At 36.4% G+C, this 21819-nt stretch overlaps 2 protein-coding genes across 2 annotated transcripts; one reads left to right on the forward strand and one right to left on the reverse strand.

The window, feature by feature from the left end:
- Positions 1 to 308: 308 nt before the first annotated feature.
- LOC141829449 (AP-2 complex subunit alpha-1-like) lies at positions 309 to 15983 on the reverse strand. The gene is made up of 27 exons (XM_074716917.1): positions 15638 to 15983; positions 14301 to 14432; positions 13652 to 13777; positions 12735 to 12797; positions 12565 to 12662; positions 12239 to 12446; positions 9281 to 9352; positions 9106 to 9198; positions 8444 to 8545; positions 8151 to 8248; positions 7156 to 7237; positions 6955 to 7043; positions 6019 to 6124; positions 5862 to 5927; positions 5072 to 5178; positions 4888 to 4992; positions 4648 to 4768; positions 4337 to 4513; positions 3965 to 4252; positions 3712 to 3792; positions 3133 to 3297; positions 2966 to 3052; positions 2755 to 2880; positions 1993 to 2073; positions 1848 to 1919; positions 870 to 949; positions 309 to 799 (listed from the first exon to the last, which is right to left on the reverse strand). Exons 1-27 carry the CDS (start codon positions 15767 to 15769, stop codon positions 658 to 660), a joined length of 3099 nt encoding a protein of 1032 aa, XP_074573018.1. The 5' UTR covers positions 15770 to 15983; the 3' UTR covers positions 309 to 657.
- A 1060-nt stretch (positions 15984 to 17043) lies between these two features.
- On the forward strand, positions 17044 to 21372 carry LOC141829998 (elongation factor G, chloroplastic). Its single transcript, XM_074717469.1, has 4 exons — positions 17044 to 17306; positions 18538 to 19952; positions 20350 to 20862; positions 20968 to 21372. Exons 1-4 carry the CDS (start codon positions 17057 to 17059, stop codon positions 21133 to 21135), a joined length of 2346 nt encoding a protein of 781 aa, XP_074573570.1. The 5' UTR covers positions 17044 to 17056; the 3' UTR covers positions 21136 to 21372.
- The last annotated feature ends 447 nt before the right edge of the window (positions 21373 to 21819 follow it).

The following is a 21819-nucleotide window of genomic DNA, read 5'->3' on the forward strand; positions in this document are numbered from 1 at the left end:
TCGGAATATCCTTGATATAAAAAAAATGTACAAATGCTTTTCGACTCATCACTTTGTTATCTAACGAAAAGGTGATAAATTTCCCCTTGTACAATCATTCCATTAAATAACAATTTGGATGATTTTATAAGATACTTTGATTTTAAGGGGTAAAATGAACATTTCTCCAAGTCATGGCAAGACATGAAATGTCGGATATCAAACCCTTGAAAAAAACAAGAAGGAGACAGATCAACACGATTTAGGAAAGAGAGGACGGGGGCGGGGGGCGGGCTACAAACCCTCAATCGTCCATGTATCATTACAGGTTGCAAAAATAATTTCCCCTATTTTGTTACTGATACATGAAACAAAATTACGTCAGAACAGAGTTTCACAATGGCCTTGTTGCATCCACTAGATTCAATGAAGAAATAGAAGCATAATAACAATGGGAGAAAAAAAAAAGGAAGAAAAAACATAAATCATACACAACATACCCAAAGAATTTGATATCGAATGCTATCCTGATCATGCTTGATTGATCCAACATTTCTTCTGTACACCCTCGTACTAAATAGTCATCCATTTGTGTTGCCGACTACAAGAATTGTTGGCTGGCACATCTTTCTCTAAATCTGAAAAGGCAAGTACATCCAAGTTTTGCAGCTAGAGGTTTTAAAGTAGGCCAGCAAGCATGGCACCAGGATCATTGTATGCTGGAGTAATTGGTGATTGCGGTTGTAATGGTGGTATGACTGGTGTCGGAGCTTGCATAATTGGTATGCTGACCAGATGTTCCTTGATGCATTCCTTCAACCTATTAAGAAATTATTATTTTAGAAGATGGAATGGATCTTAGCCAAAATCAACTAACTCAGAAGAGATACTCGAATGTCAAAGTTGGATCTCCTGATCCTATAGTTATGCGAAGCTGGGTTCTGTCAGCTGGATCCGTTTCAACTCTAATCTGAAAAATGTTGGACATAAAATGTTACTAGATCAGAGTCAACATCAATCTGTGGGAACACTAAGCAGAGAATGTCAATGGACCAATCTAACACTTCCAACATACAAATGAAAATGCAAAGAGATTGGCTTCAGACAGTTTTCCTACTAAGTTCAGTGTGAAGTTCCTAAAAAAGTGAAAACGTGTAAAATAATCAATGAATGGAAATAGTAAACTGCCACAAAAAAGTTCTGCTCAAAATATTCAAATGGCATTCACACTAGCTCACTAGTGAAGTTGCCTTTTTATTTTAAAATTTAGTACTATATCTTATTTCACATTAACAAGGTGAGGAAAAGAGAACCATCAGGAAGACATTGATATTGGTACAGAACTATAGATCATCATCGTCATCATCAAATTGTTTGTCCCATATATTTGAAGTTGGCTATATGAATCTTATCCCTCCATGGAGCTATAAGCCACATTATATCATTAGTAATATTCAAAGCAATTAAATTATTTTCTATTCTATTAACTAATGTTTTCTTTGAGCCACCTTCGACTATTAGATTCAACTCTTCTGTCGTCTAAATGGAACTAAAGCATTCAAATGAGTAGTAACCTACAACAGACACTAGCATGCATGTAAAATGAGGAAAACAAACGAAATCGCTGCAGGAAACAGGTAAATGTCAGGAATACTTGCAGTTGGGCAATGAATCATCAGTTATAAAAGGTAATTGACAGTAAACAAGACTAAGATAGCTACAACAGCGTGAATGTAAAGACAGCCCATCACAGGACGTGACAATTGCATAAATATAGAGGAAACATGGCTTGTATTCCACAGACTCAATTACTTGGAAGAAATCATAGCAAATTTTAAGAAAAATTGGTGAAAAGGATATATACTAACCAAACAAAGCATTGCCCTGGAGCTCTCTGAATGGAAGGTAGCGCAAACAATTAGATTATTTGGATTTGTATCCTGGAGAAGAGGTAACTGTTATTTTCTCTAAAGAATCACATGGAAGATAAAAAGAAAAGAAGATACGGCTTACAATTCCAGGAATAACTGCCATGCGAAGGCTGGTGAACAAGTTTGCCATTTCAGAAAGAGGTAAAGGTTTTACATCTCTGAGCTGCAAACGTCCTCAAAAATGTTAGAATTGAGAGAATTGTTACTCAGGTGGATTATGAAGCCTTCACTTCAAACTCTGAAATTTCATTTTCAACAAATCTGTACACATACTCATTTGCTTAGTAACAGATATCCAGTGCTTATAGTTAATTGACAATGCCACATGATATCATTTCTAGTTAAATTAAGCATGATTTCATTTTTTGATCCAATGTGGTATGATGACCGTTAGTTGTCATGTGGCACCAGGCAGATGCATTTGGACAAATAATGTCCAAATTGACAGTTAGATTCGGTAAGAATTTAGAAACACATGGACTATATTTGTCAATGATGAAATTTTGGCTTGGATCTATTAAATCATCCAAAACTATAGCCTAGATTTAGCAATTTTAACTCTTGGGAGCCATGTTTTAGAATTTAGGAGCTACTAACATTCGTCTTCTGAGAATCTGCTAATACACATTTAATTACACATTGGCTCAAAAATGAATTACATTCATGCACTATGTCAGCGGTAAAAGACCAAACAAGCAAAAGAGAAAAGTTTTGATTATCTTTAAAGAAATCTTTTATAAAATGACTAATTAAGGTAAACTTGACCCTTAGTTATGCTCTTCCAGACAAACTTATAGTAGTAGAAAATAGCAATATATATATATAGGTCCATCCAGATGCTCACCACTTCTTGAAGTTTCAGAGGTGGTCCTGATAATGATTTCCACTGGGAGAAAAACTCTTCAGCTGAGATTGAAATAGGCTGCAAAAACTTATTAAGAACAGATGGAAGCCGTAGTTTGACATTAACCTGGAAAACATAACAAATTAGTGAAGAATGATCTTATACAATATACACAAAAACAAAAGTATAAAGGCAAAGTGACGAATGGGACCATGGCAGTTCCAAATTTATAGGAGAAATCTAGAACAGCAAGATCTCCGCTTGCTTGCAGGTTCACAACTTCTAGTGGGCATTGAACCTAGTACATTAAGGAAAAATGACAAACTTCAAAGTTCTATTTAATAAAATAGTAAATAGAAGTAGGCAACTAAGTCAGACCTGTGCCCGTGGAGGAATAGTTTCTGGTACTAATGAAAGTTCCATCTTTAAATGGGTTGGAGGCAGTATCACAGCTCGAACTGAGACAAGAGGTGAAGTATTTTTGTTTCCCAAGAAAAGAACAAGACGTCCATGATGAGATCTCCATTCTGCTTTTATTCCAATCTGAAAGAAAGTAGAAGGTCAAGAAAATAAGTACTTATTCAGTAAAAAAATCTAGGGGAAAGGTAAAACATGATGAAAAATAATTTGTAAAATAACACTCAACCACATAAACACCACTGTGAACTTATTTGGAATTATGAATCATTAGCAAGTCAAACAACTATGGCTGGTTCAGTTACAAAGAATCATAAATGAAATTAAAGGCCAGAATCAACTACCAAACTTATAATTTGAGGAAGTTCAGACTTGCGACATGTATAAGTTAAGCTTCTTTTTAACTTTTTGGGAGGCCTTTCTTCAAACAAGGTCTTTTAACAAATCAATGAGCAAAGCACACCCGAGAAGCACACAAAATAACCATTTGCAGTCATCACTACATTCTAGACATAAGTTTAAGAAGTATATGCAGGAAACCTGTATGTGAGGGTCCTCATAGAGTATGCCACTGTCTTTAAGGCATAGTGCATTGAACCTTTCTGCAACGTTCCCAATTGGCTGTTGGAAAATAGGGAAGGTTAAAATGAAGCCAAAAGAAGATAGTTCAAACAATATGCTGGATTAATGTTCTAGTAATACAATCATGTGAAAAATATAGGTCCTCAAGAAAAAGGGTGGCAAAGAAAAGGATAATCATAGATCAGCATGACAAACCAGCCTAATTGGGTACCTGTACTGAGTTTGGCTGATCATCAACTGTGGCCAGTGCCAGGGGACCAGCTGCTTCAGGGGTTCCTTCCAGTGCTGACAACAGACTGCGGTCCTTATGCTCAGCTGGAACAGCAGGGGAAGGTGGACCCTCTATTGCAAGTGGACCCAAAAGATCTCCAAGGAGGTCTGCAGATTGAACATCTTGAGGGACAACTGCATTGATAGACCCATTCTCATGGGACAATTCTGGATCTTGAGAGTTAACTTGAACTTCAGAGGTAACTTGATCATGTGAACTACTAGCTTCCTGGATATTGCATTTAAACTTGTTGAAGCAGTATTACCATGAACAATCATTGACTACAAGTTAGTAGAAAGGCTTAACCCTAACCATATTTTCACTTGGCATCCTAACAAGGGCAAGCTGACTGACTGGAACGGATCCATTTGCAGGGCGTTGGTCAGTTACAACCAAAGCATTTGATGTTTGTTGCTGACTCCTTACTCTGATTGCGCTTTGCTCTGCTGTGTCGACTTCAGCATCCTCAGCCTTTTTAAGCAAAGCAGACTAGTGTTGACAATTAAAAACATGCGTTAGTAGAAAATGGTAGACTTTTTACCTTTCACTAGCTTTTGCAAAAAAGGAAAATTCTTTAACTCCGTCTTCATTCATTAACAAATAAATCAAACCCAGAGGTCTACCAGGCGTTCTGGAAATTTGGGCATTTCAGCCAATACATCCACTAAGGCTTCCCCTTTTCTACAAAGTGCAAAATACTCAACGGCTCTTTGCTGGATTTCAACATCAATATAACTTTCATATCTGCCAAAATGCACAAAAACATTTCCTATTATGATTATGAAACAAACATACAAAATTATAGACATAATAAATTTTTAAACATAACCAAGCAGGATAGGTAAGAAAAGTATAATACTCACTTTCTAAATATAGACCAGATTTGTTCTTGTAATTCTGGATCTGAAGGATGGTTGTGCATCAAGATTTTGGCAAATGTTGACAGAAGAATTGCAAGAGTACTTGTTCTGAAGAGAATAATTCTTTGATGCATTACAAAAATGACATCAACAGTCCATAACCAAAATGGAACTGCTGTAAGCTTACGTTATTGTAGGAAGCTTCTCACTAATAATGGTGAAGATTTCCTTAGGGCTGCAGCCAGGTCTTCGAGCCAAAAGGTGGCTGTATTCTCCAAGAAGATAAGCACTCACCTAATGCATCAATAATATTTACAAGAATTAAGCATATATTGTATATCAAACAGGTGGCAACGCAAGAGTCACTAAATTAAAAGTGCAGTTAAAATCATGGTAAGAATTTGATCAGATACGACTGGCAAATTTTCAGTTAGTGATCATGACCATGGAGTGTGCTGAATACTTCAACAAATATACTCCGGTAATTATACTCCAGTAATCTCCCCAAAAAAAACCCCAAAATAATTGATAAAAGAAAGTATTCCTGTCCCTCAACCCTTAGATTTAACTTTTCAAGCCTCAATTGTAAAATTATGAGAATAAAAAAAGTGAATGAAGTATGAACAACTTGTTAGCAGATTTTTGCTCTGCTAGAGTCCTAGAGTTTCAGATGAAACAAATTGCTACAATGATCAATCATGTAGGTCTATTACTAAACTTTAATGTCCCATTCTAAAGGGAACTTCAGAAAATTCAACAGCCAGGTGAAAATCAAACAAAAACGTTCAAGTCTCGACATATTGCAAACTTTGAGGAATTACTACGGTGGCATGAAGACATTCTACTGCATCAAGTTTTACAAAGAGATAAAAGCTAAAAAATGAAGTGAAATGCAGAGAGTTTAGCAAATATGTTTTGTTAACAGAGAATTCTCTTCTCAATATGAACAGAAACCAAAGATCAGGATAAAAAAACACCTTGACCATGGTCTCATGCAAAGCAGGCTTCTCGAGGTACTCTCTTGCTTTCGCTGCTGCATATGGCTGTAAAAACATCACTAGAGAAGTTATATGACCAGAATGACAGATCTACTAAGAACACAATCCTACATTACTGGCAATAAATGGTGTGAACCTGTAAATCCTCATTGTTAGTGACAAACTGAACCACACGGTACCATATGTCATCACTGACAAAATCCCCAGCTTTATCGATCAACTGGAGAATGACATCAACATACCTACAAAAAACAAGAATAGACATTATAGACATCAAGATTGTCAAGAATTTGAAAGGCGTAAAAGAGATTTTGATGAATTTATACTAAGTTACAACCCAGAGGGACAATGGAAATGGAGATGGCATGGACCTGAATATGGTTTTTGCATAGAAGAAATGAGGTGAAGAAGCAGGAAATAAAACAAAGAAAATACAGAAAAGGTTGGTGGAAGACTAATTTGTGATTTGGAAAGGAAGGAGGGTGAGAAACTGATTGGCTGCATTGATAATATTTTTAGTCTCAAGTGCTTTTGCAAAATTAATAAGGCAAGGAAATCTGAATTTTACCATCTCCTTAATGGTAACTTGGATTCCCATGCTTCAGGTAATTTTTATTACCTCAACAATTTAGCTGAAGCAAAAAGTATAACCAAGAAGAGAAATCAATATTTGCAAAATTAGAGGAAAATTATCAAGATCAGATCATACAAAGTGCTACATAGGAACCATTTTGTCATCTCTCAGTGTCAGAAGTTAAGAATAAACTAACTGCCAGAACATTGCTACTAATTAATATAAGTTTGATTACAGGATTGCAGAAGAATATCATCAATTAGGCCAAATTTTACAATTGAGACAACATCCATGATGATATAACTAAAAACTCATGATAGAGTTATGGAATATATTCATAAAATAAATCCTATGATATAACAAAGAGATTCTTGATTGGTCTATTCAAGTATTCAAATTCTCTCACTAATGCTTGGGAAAAAAAAACACATTCGAGAGGTGCCAATATAAATGATATAACCATGAAACAAGTTCTTTGATGTAAAAATTGGTACATACCAAGATAGATCTGGAGCAAACTTCTCTGCTAAAATAGCAGCCTTGAGTGCCAATTCTTCACGCATGGCAAACTCTGCTGTATTAAGATACTGAAGAGAGATAATAGCAATTTGTGAGGATCTCAGATTGACCTTCTATTGCATGATATTCAAACACTAAAGCTACAAAAAGAGGAAAACACAACAAAAGGTTCACTAGTACCTGCAATAACTCGTCAACTATATCCTTGGCATTTGTAATGTCACACATACCATAGAGTAGATCAAGAGCACGTCTCCTAATGCTGGAACATTTGCAAACATTTGAGGAATTTACAGTGATCATCAACCAGCATAATCAAGCATAGGAAAGACAATTGTGCAGAAGAATTCTTCGAGGAAACTCAAAAACAGAGGATACAAAGAAAAAAAAATGCAACACAATACTTCAAAAAGAAATCACTCCTATGGTGGAATTCATACTACAGACAAGAATTGTACACAAAGGAAAGATTCAGAACCAAAAACTGAACATGTCTCACTAATAACCAACCATGGTATTCAACCAACAGCTAGAAACTGAAGGACATGATCACTCAGCATACAAGGACCAAAGTCATTCTTTACAAATGTGTACATTTCCAGTAACCAAAATAATGTTCCATAGCTAAAGCTGAATTAGCAAGTTCATAATACAATAATCAATTTACCAAGTGTAGACAAAAGTGATGGAGGGGCATAGCCCACCACCCAATATGACTAGACACATGGGTGGGGCTGTCCACTACATATACGCAAGAGCCTCCAATTTATCCATGTAGGACTAAAGCGTAACTAGCCCTCTACTTAACTCAAAGCATGTGAGGTGCCTAGACAAGGCCACTTGGCAACTAAAACCTGTGTGCCCTACTCTACCAATCATATGATGACAATGTAGACTGGCATCACACTAAATCTACATCAAAGAGACTTTCATATCATGTCTCATATGTAATGGCTATGCCACAGCAATTCTCATCCTTCAGAGATGAAAGATGTTTTTGGGAGATCAAAATGTATCCTGGCAAATTATTAAAGAATATAAAGTCATAGAGCAAAGTTAAAAGGAAATTCCCTCTTTCACAGTGACAGAAATTCTGAAAGGTCTGTACTGGCTGATGTTTTGAAAAAAGCAAAGCAGAAGAAAATTGGACCAAACTCCCATCACCACAAAAGTACCTGATATCAGGATCTTTCAAAGAAGTAATTATTTGTGCTTGATGTCGTTTGATAATATCCTGCACATCTGACACCAATAACATCCTCGTCATGTTCTCCTGTGCAAATACATAAGAGTCTCCATCAGCATACCAACAAAGTCTAAAATTTTGGGAAATTAAGGTGCATTTTTTAAACAAGTGTGGCCTCATCTTCCTCCCACCTCAAGTCAATTGCCACAATTTACTGTATTTAGATATAATCAACCACCAGCACAACAGATCTTTAGAAATACGATTGGAGAAATTACTTACCAAGCCAAGATACCTAATGTTCGGTTCACGAACAGCAATAAACTTCCCAAGCAAAGCCACACACTGAGACATCATCTCCTTCTCAGCATCAAGATGCATAACCTGCAATATAGATGAGAGCAATGTAACAACTGGGAAACTGCAATATACATTTTGAAGTTAGAAAATGCTTATTTATAGATACTTTGGCAAACAGAACATTGGTTTCTAACAAACCAAAAGATAAAAAATGTATAAAATAGGAAATAAAAAGAAGAGAAGCAAGAAACTAATAGTCTTATTAACACATTTACATAAAAGAAGAGAAATTTACTCTTCTTAATAATTTGTCAGTGTTGTAAATGCATTATTTCACAGCAATGATTTATCGATCGATTTGAAATCTGTACAATAAGAGTCAAAAAAAGTTTTTCACGACTTAAAGCCAACATCAATATCCTCAGAATGACTGATGCAAAATTGTCCACTGAAGCAAGAACACTCAGATGTTATTTTCCAGGAAATGCATACAGTATCCAGATCATGGTCATTCACCGAATAAATGGCGTGTTGCATTAGCATTTTAGCTTGTGCATTTTCTAAGACACACAAAGATCTTAGGGCAGTGCGTCAACCCTCAAATACAAAAAAAAATGCATATAATTTTAGGGGAAACAACTCACAAGAGCTAAGGCTTCAAACAGAACAGCATGTGCTGCATTGTTCTTGTTGACATTTTTAACAACATCGGTACCCATTAAAATGCGTTGTAGAACCTACAGTAAAGTAAGTTGATTTATTAGCAAACATAAGAAAATAAGCATGTTGCACCATGCTCCATACCAAAAGCAGTCATACTTCAAACAAAGCTCTTCTGATGTTTGGATCTTCAATGGTTGGAAAATACTGAAGAGCCCTCATTGTCTTAACCTGCATTATGTGAATATTGACTATCAGAATAATGATAATTTTTCTGTAACTTTGTCAATATTTTTAGATGGACATGAATAATTGCTTAAACACCTACAACTAGACATCTGTTGATTCCAAGGTTCATGCTGCAAAATAATGAACACAAACCATTCAACATTTAAGCACCAACTGAAGAACAAATCAGATGTCTGAGTTATGTGTGTATGCTAGAAAACAAAAACAAAACAAAAAATCTTTATCATCCTACAATACAAATTCAGCAAATATTCTCTTTATACAAGCACAATGAATTTACACTTCAAACTCTTAATTTTTATAGATGGCTTCCTATGTAACAATGCTAGAAAATCAATATTTGAGTAAAATTGTGATAAGCATAAGCCTGTAGGCTTGGACAAAGTATGATAGCAATTCAATAGAAAGTAATATAAATGTTTGTATAGTAAGCTTATTGGAAAATTTACTCATACATGTAATATGAATACCAGCAAAACAAATCACACAAAAAGTTCAAAAAACTTCTAAGTTTGTTTAGGCACACAACATTAGTGTACAACCTTGATCATCAAGAGCCACTTTGAAGAGCTGCTCATATGCACTGCAGAATTAATCAATAGTCGAATTTTGATGGATAATAAGGTTACTCCTTTTTGCCTGAATAAACAGGTCCAGGTCATTGTTGTAATTCTTTGTTTGCAAGGAAAGGGATGTGTAAAAGATGTGGAGTCTAGAGTAGAGATAAACTGAATCAAAACAATGGACAATAACTGAGAGAAAAATACCAAGAAGAAATATTCCCTTCATTAGGAATCATATTCCCGCTTTAATAAAAACCTAACAAAAACATTCATTAAGTATTTTCAAAAAATGAATTGGACCAGCCAGTTCAACCAGTTAGACTGGAGCCTCCAGAAGCCAATGCACTCTCGCTTGATGGATAAGCCAGATAGAATGAGGCCTCCTAAAAAAACAGAAAATCAGCTAGAAAGTAAACCCATAAAACCAGATAGATCCTGGTTCTTTGTCTGGTGATCGATTCTCCATTTGCACTTCTTGGACATGAGTTTGAAGCCCAATTACATCGTTGGATTTCTTTAATATTTTTTTCAAATGTGTTATTAGGGCACTAATGCAGTACACATTGAATGATATATATAAATTGATCAGTTGATAAATTTAATGTATTTTAGATGATTTATCATTAATGTTTTTATTAAATTCATAAAATATTACAAGTTTATATTAATTTATAATGTCATTTTTAGCTGGATGGTTCAACCAGTTGGACAAAGCATCAGGCTCCTAACCTTACCAGTTCAACCGCATCCAATTTTCAAAACCTTGGTTGGGCCTTGAGCCTTTGAATAGCTTATCTAGACTGATAACAACACTCCTAAGGAGCTCCATAAATTTCACAACTTTAAAAGGTTATCGAACCATTTAAGTTTTTCCTATCAAAAGGAGGCTGGAAAGTGTTTGATTAAAATTGTGAATATTGAATGCTGCATAGAAATCTCTTCCTATAAAATTATATGAGTACGATTTCTTTTCAGAGAATATTCACATGTAGTGTTACCGGTACAATATAAGAATAATTGGTTAAAATGGTTATACCAAGAACCTAAGTCCAAACTACCCTGGTTCTTTTGGAATTCCAAAAAAGTTTAAAATCAATAAAATCATGTCAAAAACATGTCAAAATGGGTGAAAACTAGTAAACTATGCAAACTGGAGCAATTAATGCGTTTTAGTTTTTTGAATTTTTATTTTGTAAATGATTTTAGGTCATCCTATTGAACCAAATGAACAAGTAAACCTCAGATTCAATCCCTTGACAAATTCAAGCACTTATCCAGTCAACAAACATTGGCCTCAAACAGCAAATGCTCATAATGCTGCTACTGCAAAAAAAAAATTGATCCTATTTCATAATCAGTGTTGATTTCTAGAGAACCAAGTTAAAGGGCAAATATTGTGTATCCCTTTGAGTTTGAGGCAATTAAAAATCTTCAACATAAGCCTTAATTTAAAGAACATAACAGTTACACAAACAAAAATAAAATCCACAAAGTATGTTTCTAAATTTTCATGCTAGGAAACATGGAATATTCTCTGAATCCAAGGGACCTATAATGCATCCTTAAGTCAAGACTTGTTTCACGTGGAACCATGGTTTGACTCCAGTTCGATCAACCATTTCCTTGTCTTTCATATCCTGTCAAATATTGGCACTAGATAAGATGATCTACTACAGCTATCAATCATTATCACATTCAAACAAACCCATTTTATGTTGCTGGATTTGTTTCCAATTACATCAAATGTATCACTGCAATTATCAAGGAAGAGAATATTCATGGAAACTGCTCTGGAAGAATCCTCCTATGTAGATGTTGCTTCCTAAATGATTCAGGTTGTTGCCTGAAATAAAATGACAAAAAACAAGATCCTCCTACAGAAATGGAGCCTAAAGAAAAACATTATGGATGCCCATGGAACAGAACAAAAACAATTTGATCAACAAGCTAGTAGTATTCATTTTCAAATTAGAATCTTTTTATCATGTCCATTGATTTGAAAATATATATATAAATCAAATTGAGCCAATCACTATTTGAACACTTTCAATACTCAATACATGTGATAAAAGAGAACTGGTTCTTTGTAGCAAAAAGTTTAACTATGCATGGGAGAAACAACAAAGTGAGAAGTACAAAATATGTTGAAGTAGATGGACATATAAATGCAGTAGCCAAAGGAAAAGTCCCAGCCCCATTCCAGACCAAGTATAAGAATAAATTCAGAAACTAAGCAATCCACAATACAAGTAGATAACTGGAATTTATAAACTAACAATAATAAATAGGTAGAAGTAGACTAGACCTGAAGCCATGGTGATGGAATTCCGTAATAGGTGTACTCTTGTGGAATATCTTGGTTTTTTGCCAACCTTTCCAATATTTTAACACACTTTGGAAGGCAATTCCAATAAGCATCTATATTATTCGAGACTAAAGCAACAAAAAGGCTCATAACAGCTGTTAATACTCCCAGATCACGTTCGTCCAAAAGCTGTGACATCCGATCAGACCTAAAATGGAAAGAAAGCTTATCATACTTAATTCAGACAAACACACCTAGTAATAAAAGACTTGAGTTTTTATGTAGATAAAACCAGATGAGAATATGAATGCACAGCATCTACTTACCAACCGTCACTATTGACAACATCAGGGTTCTTCCTGTAAAGACGAAGAAGACACAATGCAGCTTTTTTCCTAACTAGAGGCCTGCAACTACTTGAAATCTGTTGAAAATAGAAGCATCATCAGTCACACATCCATGACAAAGATATGAACCGGAAACTCCATAATATTACCAACAGCTTTTGGACATCAGGTGCCAGTGATTCAGAAAACTCCTTCCCACCAATATTTCCCACCTAAAATATGGATGAAAAAGAAACATATGACCAATTATCAAATTTAGACAAGCTAACTATTGATATAGATCTATTATATGGCCTTGTCTCGATGTCCAATAATTAGTAAATTTTCTGCCCAATTTGGTGAACAGCTACTGTGATTTTAAGAGGACAGAAAACATGAGTATGTTCTGTTTACAGTTCAGTAAGTAGACCACCAATCTATACAATGTTGATGGAGACAGTTCATTGTTTATCATAACTGCCTATGCATCCCTGGTAAAACAGTTTGCACGTCAGTAAAATATATCTTGCTTGCACATCAACTGATTGTTTGATGCAGAAATAAAATATCAGGGAGTTGGATTCTTATTGAGAAACTAGTATAATGTTTATCATGAAGAGCATGCAGATAGGCCATTTCCAAGTGTTGGAAATGACCATGTCAGTGAACTCCTTATCTTGGTGTTTTAAAGTATTTGAATGTTTTCTTAAATTTGTGTTTGCTGACCCCTATACGGGTAAATATCTCAACACAAGGGATTCCATCCCATAAAAAATTTCTAATAGGAAGGAAAAGAAAGGGCTTATAGACAATCACAAAAATTCACAGACTATTTCTCCTTGAAGTTAACCGTACAGTTAAGTCAAGCCTCTATATTTAAACAATAAAAAGTAATATCAATAGCCATTTAAATATTATAGGTAAAGTGTTAAGAAAACAGAAATGTAGGAAATAAAGATCAAATTACTATTCATGAAACATGTATGCCAGATATGTTAAATGAACAGCAGAATAATCTATCTTCCAAGAATAAAGAAAAAGAAAAAGAAAAAATAATATGAGTCTTGAGAAGGATGTTGTATAATACCATGGTCAGTGCCAAACACTGGAAGGTCTCATTTCGCCCAATTATATCATTCCGTACTGTATTTATAACAATTCTTAGGAAGTCATGGTTCTCATTAAGCAAGGAAGATGTCACTATGTACCCAACCTGCAGCAAAAGTTTCATATAAGAGAAACATATAAAATAGAAATATAAATAGACCAAATGCCTTCATGCACTCTATCTTATATATTTCACTTTAGTTTTGTGAAGCATTATCCTCGACAATCTTCTCTTCTTAGTGAAAAAATAGAACAAAGTTGCAAAGCTTTGTTAAATCTTTAGCCTGAATAAAGGAAGGTGATATAGTATTTACAGAACATTCAGCATTTTCGGTGTGATGGGTTTTGTACCGTGTAAGAACATATAATAACAAATTGTATACAATTGTCACAGATAGAATCTCTAAGCCTTGCATCTCTAGGGTTCACTTGCTTCCTTTAAGTTGAGTAGCAAAAGATCCATTCATGAGCACTACTTGTAATGTAAAAATAATAAAGAAAAACTTCATTGTTCTGAACTGTAAACAAAGATAGAAATCTTGAAAAAAAAACAGATTGGAGAAATGCATCCATAGTTGGCATACCTTTATAAATCATCTATAACCATTTGATTTGCAAGCATAAAATACCTGTTTTTCTGGGTATTTTGGAGCAGAAATCAACGAAACCGCTTCAGTATGTCCAAAATCAACATCATAACCTAGCATGTATATGTAAAGCATTTTCCAGACATATTTCTTTTTCTCATAAGGTGACAAGCCCTGTTAATTAAGAAAAGATCAGCATCACTAAACAAAATAATCTACGACAGACATGACTTAATTATTTAAGTGCACTATACTCTGCAGTTACTAGAATTCCATCAGAGTGGTATCGAATGACTATGTGATAACAATAAATTGCAGTACAGATCATATCCAATATCGGTTATTTAGAGTTACTTTCTCATTGGAATACAAATGAAAAACAACCTAGCAGAATTTATTTCAGTGTTGCCTCCCCTCAGTCCTATCTGATTGGCTACTTTTACAATGCAATATAAAGCAGCTAAATGTTACATATATAATTCTGCACATTTGTTGTCATTCCTTAATATATGTAGTTTGGTAAATTTACATTCAGTAAATTCACAGTCACAAATCAGTAGAATAAATGCTCCAATATCTTGGATGTGCAAAGAGAGAATAAAAATAAGAAAAGGTATTTCTAGTGTATGATAAATGCATTTATTTTTTCATTGAAATAAACAGAACATTTTAGAAGACAAATTCATGCCAATGAGACACAAAAATCAAAGACAATTAGTGAAGGAAGCTCAAGTTCAATGCCCACCATGTGACGGTGATATCTAGTGCTTTTTCCCAGCAAGAATAATTTAATGCTGAATTCACATTCACAAAAGCCAGAACTTAATTTTAGAAATTCTGAATTCAATCAACAAATGAATATCATGAATAAATACCATGGAAAATTCAATAGTAGAGAACTATTTAGCTAAGAAGTAATCCTGCAACAATATGTACATTACCATTGACATATTTTCTGTCGTCTGTTGTCATTTTTTTGTCTTGAGACAGTGAAATGGAGTTGAAACAACAGGACATCAGTGTAGCAAACAAAACGTCTCTCTTGAATAATATTGACAGTGTAAATTTCGCTCATTAACTACATAAGTTGTTCCCCTCCCGAGCTACTATACTGTCACTGACTTCTGCACAGTAGCCCTAGATGCTCAAACGACGGCAAATAGATTGTGTGGCGTGCATGGACAAAATTTGAAAGTTACAGTTGTTCTTCGCATAAAATAGATCAAGTAAAAGAACTATAACATTGTTCAGATATGAAATAATCATAAACCTACCCGTTGAGGCACAATCAAACAAAAAGAAAAGGAGGGGGGTTTAGCAGAAGAAAGACAACAGAGAAAAAAAAAGAGATCAAGAGAATGGGTCAGGAGAGTTTTGACCTTCTCATTCTTAAACCGGGTACGGATTTTGCCGAGCTCCTTGTCGACCCTGAGCCTCTCCTGCTCCTTGTTCTGGCAATTCCGGACGTCGCTGATGAACACAGAGAGCCCTCGCATCCCGGACAACGCCATGGCTGCTGCCGGCACCCGCACGCCTCGGTGGATCCGTTCTCCGGCGCCCGATCCACGGAAGACCGCCTCAGATCCGTGGATCCCCGCGCGTGATTCTGCGTCGAATCGCCTCCCCGGACCTCGATCGGGAGGCCCTGGCACCGATCGGGGCCAAACCAATGACCGTCGCCGCTCTGGGCTCGGGCGACGGGGGGAAGAAACGAGCTGGTTTCCGGAAAGCGGATCGGAAGAAGCCGACGACAGAAACTAGAACAGTCAAGCCACTGCTATATGTATTTATGCACTTTTTTACAATAAAACTCTCAAATTTCTCTTTATTGCGTAAAACGCTCCGCGGATCCGGTCACCGGGTAAGGTATGTAAGCACACGGTGCTTCGCCAGCCAAAGCGAATCCCTCAGTCATTAACAAAGCCAAGCACAAATGTTAAAATATATTAGAGTGATGCTACAAATTTGTGATGTTACCGTTCAATCACAATCACCCATTCAATCATAATCATCCATTCAATCTACGATCAGGATTTAATCTTAATTTTAAAATCCAACGGTGCAGATTCCCGTCATAATATTTGTGACGGAAATTCTATTGTGACAAGTAGTTTTTTTTTCAATATATTAATTTAGAAAAAGAAAATATGTAAAATGCCTTATTGGACTATAAGGATAATGGATCCGACCCGTCTAATCAATCCGACCCAATTGGCACATCTACAATAATCTATGGGAGATAAGACGCCACATTCCACAATTTCGGGCCATAATTTCGTGCTTCGCACGGCCCAACATGGAGCCCACATAGAGTCCACTTCCTGACCTCACATTTGAAGGATAGGAAGCCCACTGACGTGGCAGCTTCTTAGCCGTTGGAGCCGCTCCACATCTTCTGTCCAACTTGTACGTGTGTCTTATTTCACCAAGTAATTTGATAAAATATATATATATATATTAGAGAAAAAAAATTTTGAGATATAGTTGAGTTGGTTACGATGAAACAAAATTGTTGAAGTGGACAAAAATTGAATTTTGATGAAGTCGAGATAATATCTTCTTTTTTGTAGTGAACTATAACTTTTTAATTTATTTTCGATATAGATGATCGTGAGATCGATCCATCGTGGAGATTCCAATAATGATGATAATAATATTTTTCTGTGATAATTAGAGTGTGAGATTTATATGACACAAATATAAATTTGTTTATATATATATATATTTCATGAGACTATATATAAGTAGACATTTCGACAAACAGATAGAGGGATAGGGGCAGAGCGTTATCTACGGCCATGGCGGAGGGAACCATGCGGATGACGGCGTCGGCCTCAGCCACATGCGGCGGTCTCCGGGGTTCGTGCCGGCGCCTCCCCTTCTCTTCTCGCCGGAGCAGCCTTGGCCCCAACTATTTCTTCACCGCTGGCCTCCTCCGGGCTCCCGCTGGCGACTTGTTGGGCCGGCGCCTCAAGACGAGCTTGCCGGCGGTTCCGGTACAGCAGCAGCGCGGCGGGAGGTTCTTCGTGGTGGCCATGGCCGATGATGGTTCGTTCTGCCCTCGCTCTCTCTCTTTGCCCTCTTAGCTACTGGCGTGCTTTAGCATCTCTGAAGTTTAATTATTTTTCCTATTAGTGTTTGTAGAACACCTGTTTGATTTAATGCAGCAGAAGGTATCCAGGTCAATCGATCACTCCATGTTCCCGAATGAAAATCCTTTGCTTGAGGAAAAAAAAAAGTGACACATGAATTTATATTACTGATCTTATTGTTTTGAAAAACAGTACGAGCGAACGGGATTGCCTACACTAAAATATATACTTCTGAACTCGTTAGACACTAGAAGTTTAGTAGACACAGAAATATGTCATTGTGGTTATTAATGCTAATGTTCGAGTACATTTATAGCGTCAGCAGGTGTCGTTAGAAAATTTGATGATACTTTGCCACGGTTTGTTCATCGAATTATCTTATCTTTCTCTGATGCCATTTGTTTTTTTGGTTATATGTCCTTGGTAAAAGTTCTTGAGGATTTTGTTGTTATAAAAACATTTCACAAACATCTCTCAAGTCATCTTCTAAATGTATCAGTTGATAAATCAGCTAATCTGTTCAAAACTCCGACTTTCTTATAACTCTACTCTTCCATATAATTTTTGTCCAACTCAAAATCCTCGATACAGGATTGATTTCACATCAAGCGAAAGGCTTCAAAAGATGTGGGGTTTGAGCTATTGAAAGATTAGCAAATGCAACTTAGTAACTTGAAATCGCTCAATTTGGAAAAGATGCTTGCTTATTCTGTCTAGATGCTTGCTTTTATGGATAATGACAATGTTGAAGTCTTGATTCACCTGAAATTTGATAAAATTCAAGATGTTAGTGGAACCCCTTCACCATGCATACCCTTTGTATTCTATGTTCTCTTCTAATTTATTTGGATGTTTGAGTGTCAGACTGTAAGTAATTGGCCTTGTGCTTCATTCCATGAAAGGATTACTTGAGAACATTTAGGGGCATATAATTTTACAGTAACATAAGATTTTCTAACTAAATAAGTTTAAGCAACTACAGCTGAAAATTTGAAAGGAAGAGGAAGAACAACAATCTCTATTTAATGTAAAACGTGGCCAAAAGATCTGGATATTAGCAGCAATATAGCCTTACATGGCAGTTTAAAGGGTGAATAAAATCCTGCACCGGACCCAATATAGTGATTCTAACAGGTTGTTGTTTTTGTCTTAGGATGAATGATAGTAATTCTGTTAATTTGTTACAGAAACAAAGCGACAAGTACCATTGAAGGACTACCGCAATATTGGTATCATGGCTCACATAGATGCAGGAAAAACTACTACAACAGAGCGAATTCTCTACTACACAGGGAGGAATTACAAGATTGGTGAGGTGCATGAGGGCACAGCAACAATGGATTGGATGGAGCAGGAGCAGGAAAGAGGAATCACTATAACCTCAGCAGCAACCACCACCTTCTGGAACAATCACAGGATCAATATTATAGACACTCCTGGCCATGTGGATTTTACACTTGAAGTTGAGAGAGCACTGAGGGTACTAGATGGTGCTATTTGTCTCTTTGACAGTGTTGCTGGTGTGGAGCCACAATCTGAGACTGTTTGGAGACAAGCAGACAAATATGGTGTCCCAAGAATATGTTTTGTCAACAAGATGGATCGCCTTGGAGCTAACTTTTTCCGAACAAGGGATATGATAATCTCGAACTTAGGTGCCAAACCCTTGGTCCTTCAGTTGCCTGTTGGTGCAGAAGATAGATTTCAAGGAATTATTGATCTATTGAAAATGAAAGCTGTCATATGGACAGGTGAGGAACTTGGTGCCAAATTTACCTATGAAGACATACCTGCTGATCTGCAAGACATTGCTCAGGAGTACCGCAGCCAGATGATAGAAACTGTTGTTGAGTTAGATGATGAAACTATGGAGCGCTACCTAGAAGGAGTTGAGCCAGATGAAGCGACACTGAAGAAGCTAATTAGAAAAGGCACTGTATCAAGCAATTTTGTGCCAGTTTTATGTGGGTCAGCATTTAAAAACAAAGGTGTTCAGCCATTGCTTGATGCTGTGGTGGATTATCTACCATCACCTCTCGAGTTGCCACCAATCAAAGGTACCGATGCTGATAACCCAGAGGTCACCATTGAAAGGCTTCCTAAAGATGATGAGCCATTTGCTGGATTGGCTTTCAAGATCATGAATGATTCATTTGTAGGATCTCTTACATTCGTGAGAGTTTACTCAGGGAAATTAGCTGCGGGTTCTTATGTTCTGAATGCAAACAAAGGAAAGAAAGAGAGAATAGGACGACTTCTAGAGATGCATGCTAACAGTAGGGAGGATGTCAAGGTAGCTTTAACTGGTGATATTGTGGCTCTTGCAGGCCTGAAAGATACAATCACAGGTGAAACACTCTGTGATCCAGATAACCCTGTAGTCCTTGAAAGAATGGACTTTCCAGATCCCGTCATTAAGGTTGCAATAGAACCCAAGACCAAGGCAGATGTTGACAAAATGGCAACTGGTCTGATCAAGTTGGCTCAAGAGGATCCTTCTTTCCATTTCTCAAGGGATGAAGAAACTAACCAAACTGTTATTGAGGGAATGGGGGAGCTGCATCTTGATATCATTGTTGATCGTTTGAAGAGGGAGTTCAAGGTATGTGTCTAGCTTAGTAATCTAGTCTGGAAGTTTTCAAAAAACTATTGTTCTACCGTTCAATATTGCAAATATCAAAAGAAACAGACCTGATTGCACAAGAAGTCGAGAATTACTTGTTTTATATGCATGTTAGCTATTATGCACATGATTGTTATTAACGATAGTTATTAATGTTCGACCTAGTTGTGAAGGATGGTTATGGTGGTTATATAATATAGTTCATTTTTAATATTTTGGTGCTTTGTTACCATGTATGACTGAATTTTTTTTGTATCAATTCTGAAATTTCATTTCCAATTTAGGAATTGCTATTTATAATCCTTTAAAGCTTGATTATATCCCATTGCAATGTTTCTGGCTATATTAATTCTTACCCTATTCCATTTGCAAACAGGTTGAGGCAAATGTAGGTGCACCACAGGTAAACTATAGAGAAAGCATCTCAAGAATATCTGAAGTCCAATACGTCCATAAGAAACAGTCTGGTGGGGCAGGGCAATTTGCAGACATTACAGTCAGATTTGAGCCATTGGAACCAGGTAGTGGGTATGAGTTCAAGAGTGAGATAAAGGGAGGAGCAGTACCAAAAGAGTACATTCCAGGTGTCATGAAAGGGTTGGAAGAATGCATGAGCAACGGTGTGCTAGCCGGCTACCCGGTTGTCGATGTCAGAGCAGTATTGGTTGATGGAACCTATCATGACGTTGATTCCAGTGTCCTGGCATTTCAACTGGCAGCCAGGGGTGCTTTCCGCCAAGGTATTAGAAAAGCTAACCCAAGATTGCTCGAACCTATTATGAAAGTGGAGGTAGTCACCCCAGAAGAGCATTTAGGTGATGTTATTGGTGATCTTAATTCAAGAAGAGGCCAGATTAACAACTTTGGTGATAAGCCAGGCGGTCTTAAGGTATGTGAAGCTATGTTCCCTTTTGATATTTGCTTATTGAGATAATGGTGAAATGCCATCAGCTTAGTATTCAGTTCCCTTTGCCGAAATGCTTCAAATTTGCAGGTTGTAGATGCTTTGGTACCATTGGCTGAAATGTTCCAGTATGTTAGTACCCTTCGTGGGATGACAAAAGGACGAGCATCTTACACGATGCAGCTCGCTAACTTCGACGTCGTCCCTCAACACATCCAAAACGAACTCTCTGCTAAACAAGAAGCCGCAACAGCTTAAAGGCTTGTGGAATCTGTTTCATGTGGATGGCTAAGGCCAACAAAACTTCATTCTATTTTGTTGGAACCAAACACAACAGTTTGTATTCTTCATATTTATTGAGAATATAAAGGACAGGTCAGGCCTTCAGCTATCTCCCAAGTAGTAACAAAGTTATATTTTAGTTGATTAATGTACTTGGATGAATGTTTTTGTGTTTTTATTCATTACACTTTAGATGATGGATTCAGTGCCTTATTCCTGAAGTTTCTAGATTAAAAAAAAATACATGATGAAATACCAGCTGTGGTATCTGACCTGATCAAGTAATCATCTGCTAATCTTTGCTGCAATTCTAAGTGATCATTTGTGTCCCTCAATTGTCTTCGACCAGAAACTAAAGTCAATCTTCTTGTAGAAACTTAATTCCTTGCTGAAGCCTAAGGCTGGTCTCCAAGATCAGTTCATGCACTCTCTGTTTGTGTTCCCTTTATCATGTGACTTTCTATGGGAAAGTTTCAGGGCACTTCCAAAAGTTTGCATGTGTATCTTGTTTAAAATTATAAGAAGTCATTTGATTTTTAAATTCTGCAGCAATATTTAACTTATCAATGATGAAGAAGTGAAGCTCAAGCTGGGAGTGATATTGTGCGTATGATAATTTTTTTTACTGAAATCTTTCCATCAAAGCTAAGTCTTCTTCTC

Source organism: Curcuma longa, chromosome 5 (genome assembly GCF_044706935.1).
Source record: "Curcuma longa cultivar G26 ecotype Majalengka, Jawa Barat chromosome 5, ITB_CL_G26_1.1, whole genome shotgun sequence".
Lineage (NCBI taxonomy): Eukaryota > Viridiplantae > Streptophyta > Magnoliopsida > Zingiberales > Zingiberaceae > Curcuma > Curcuma longa.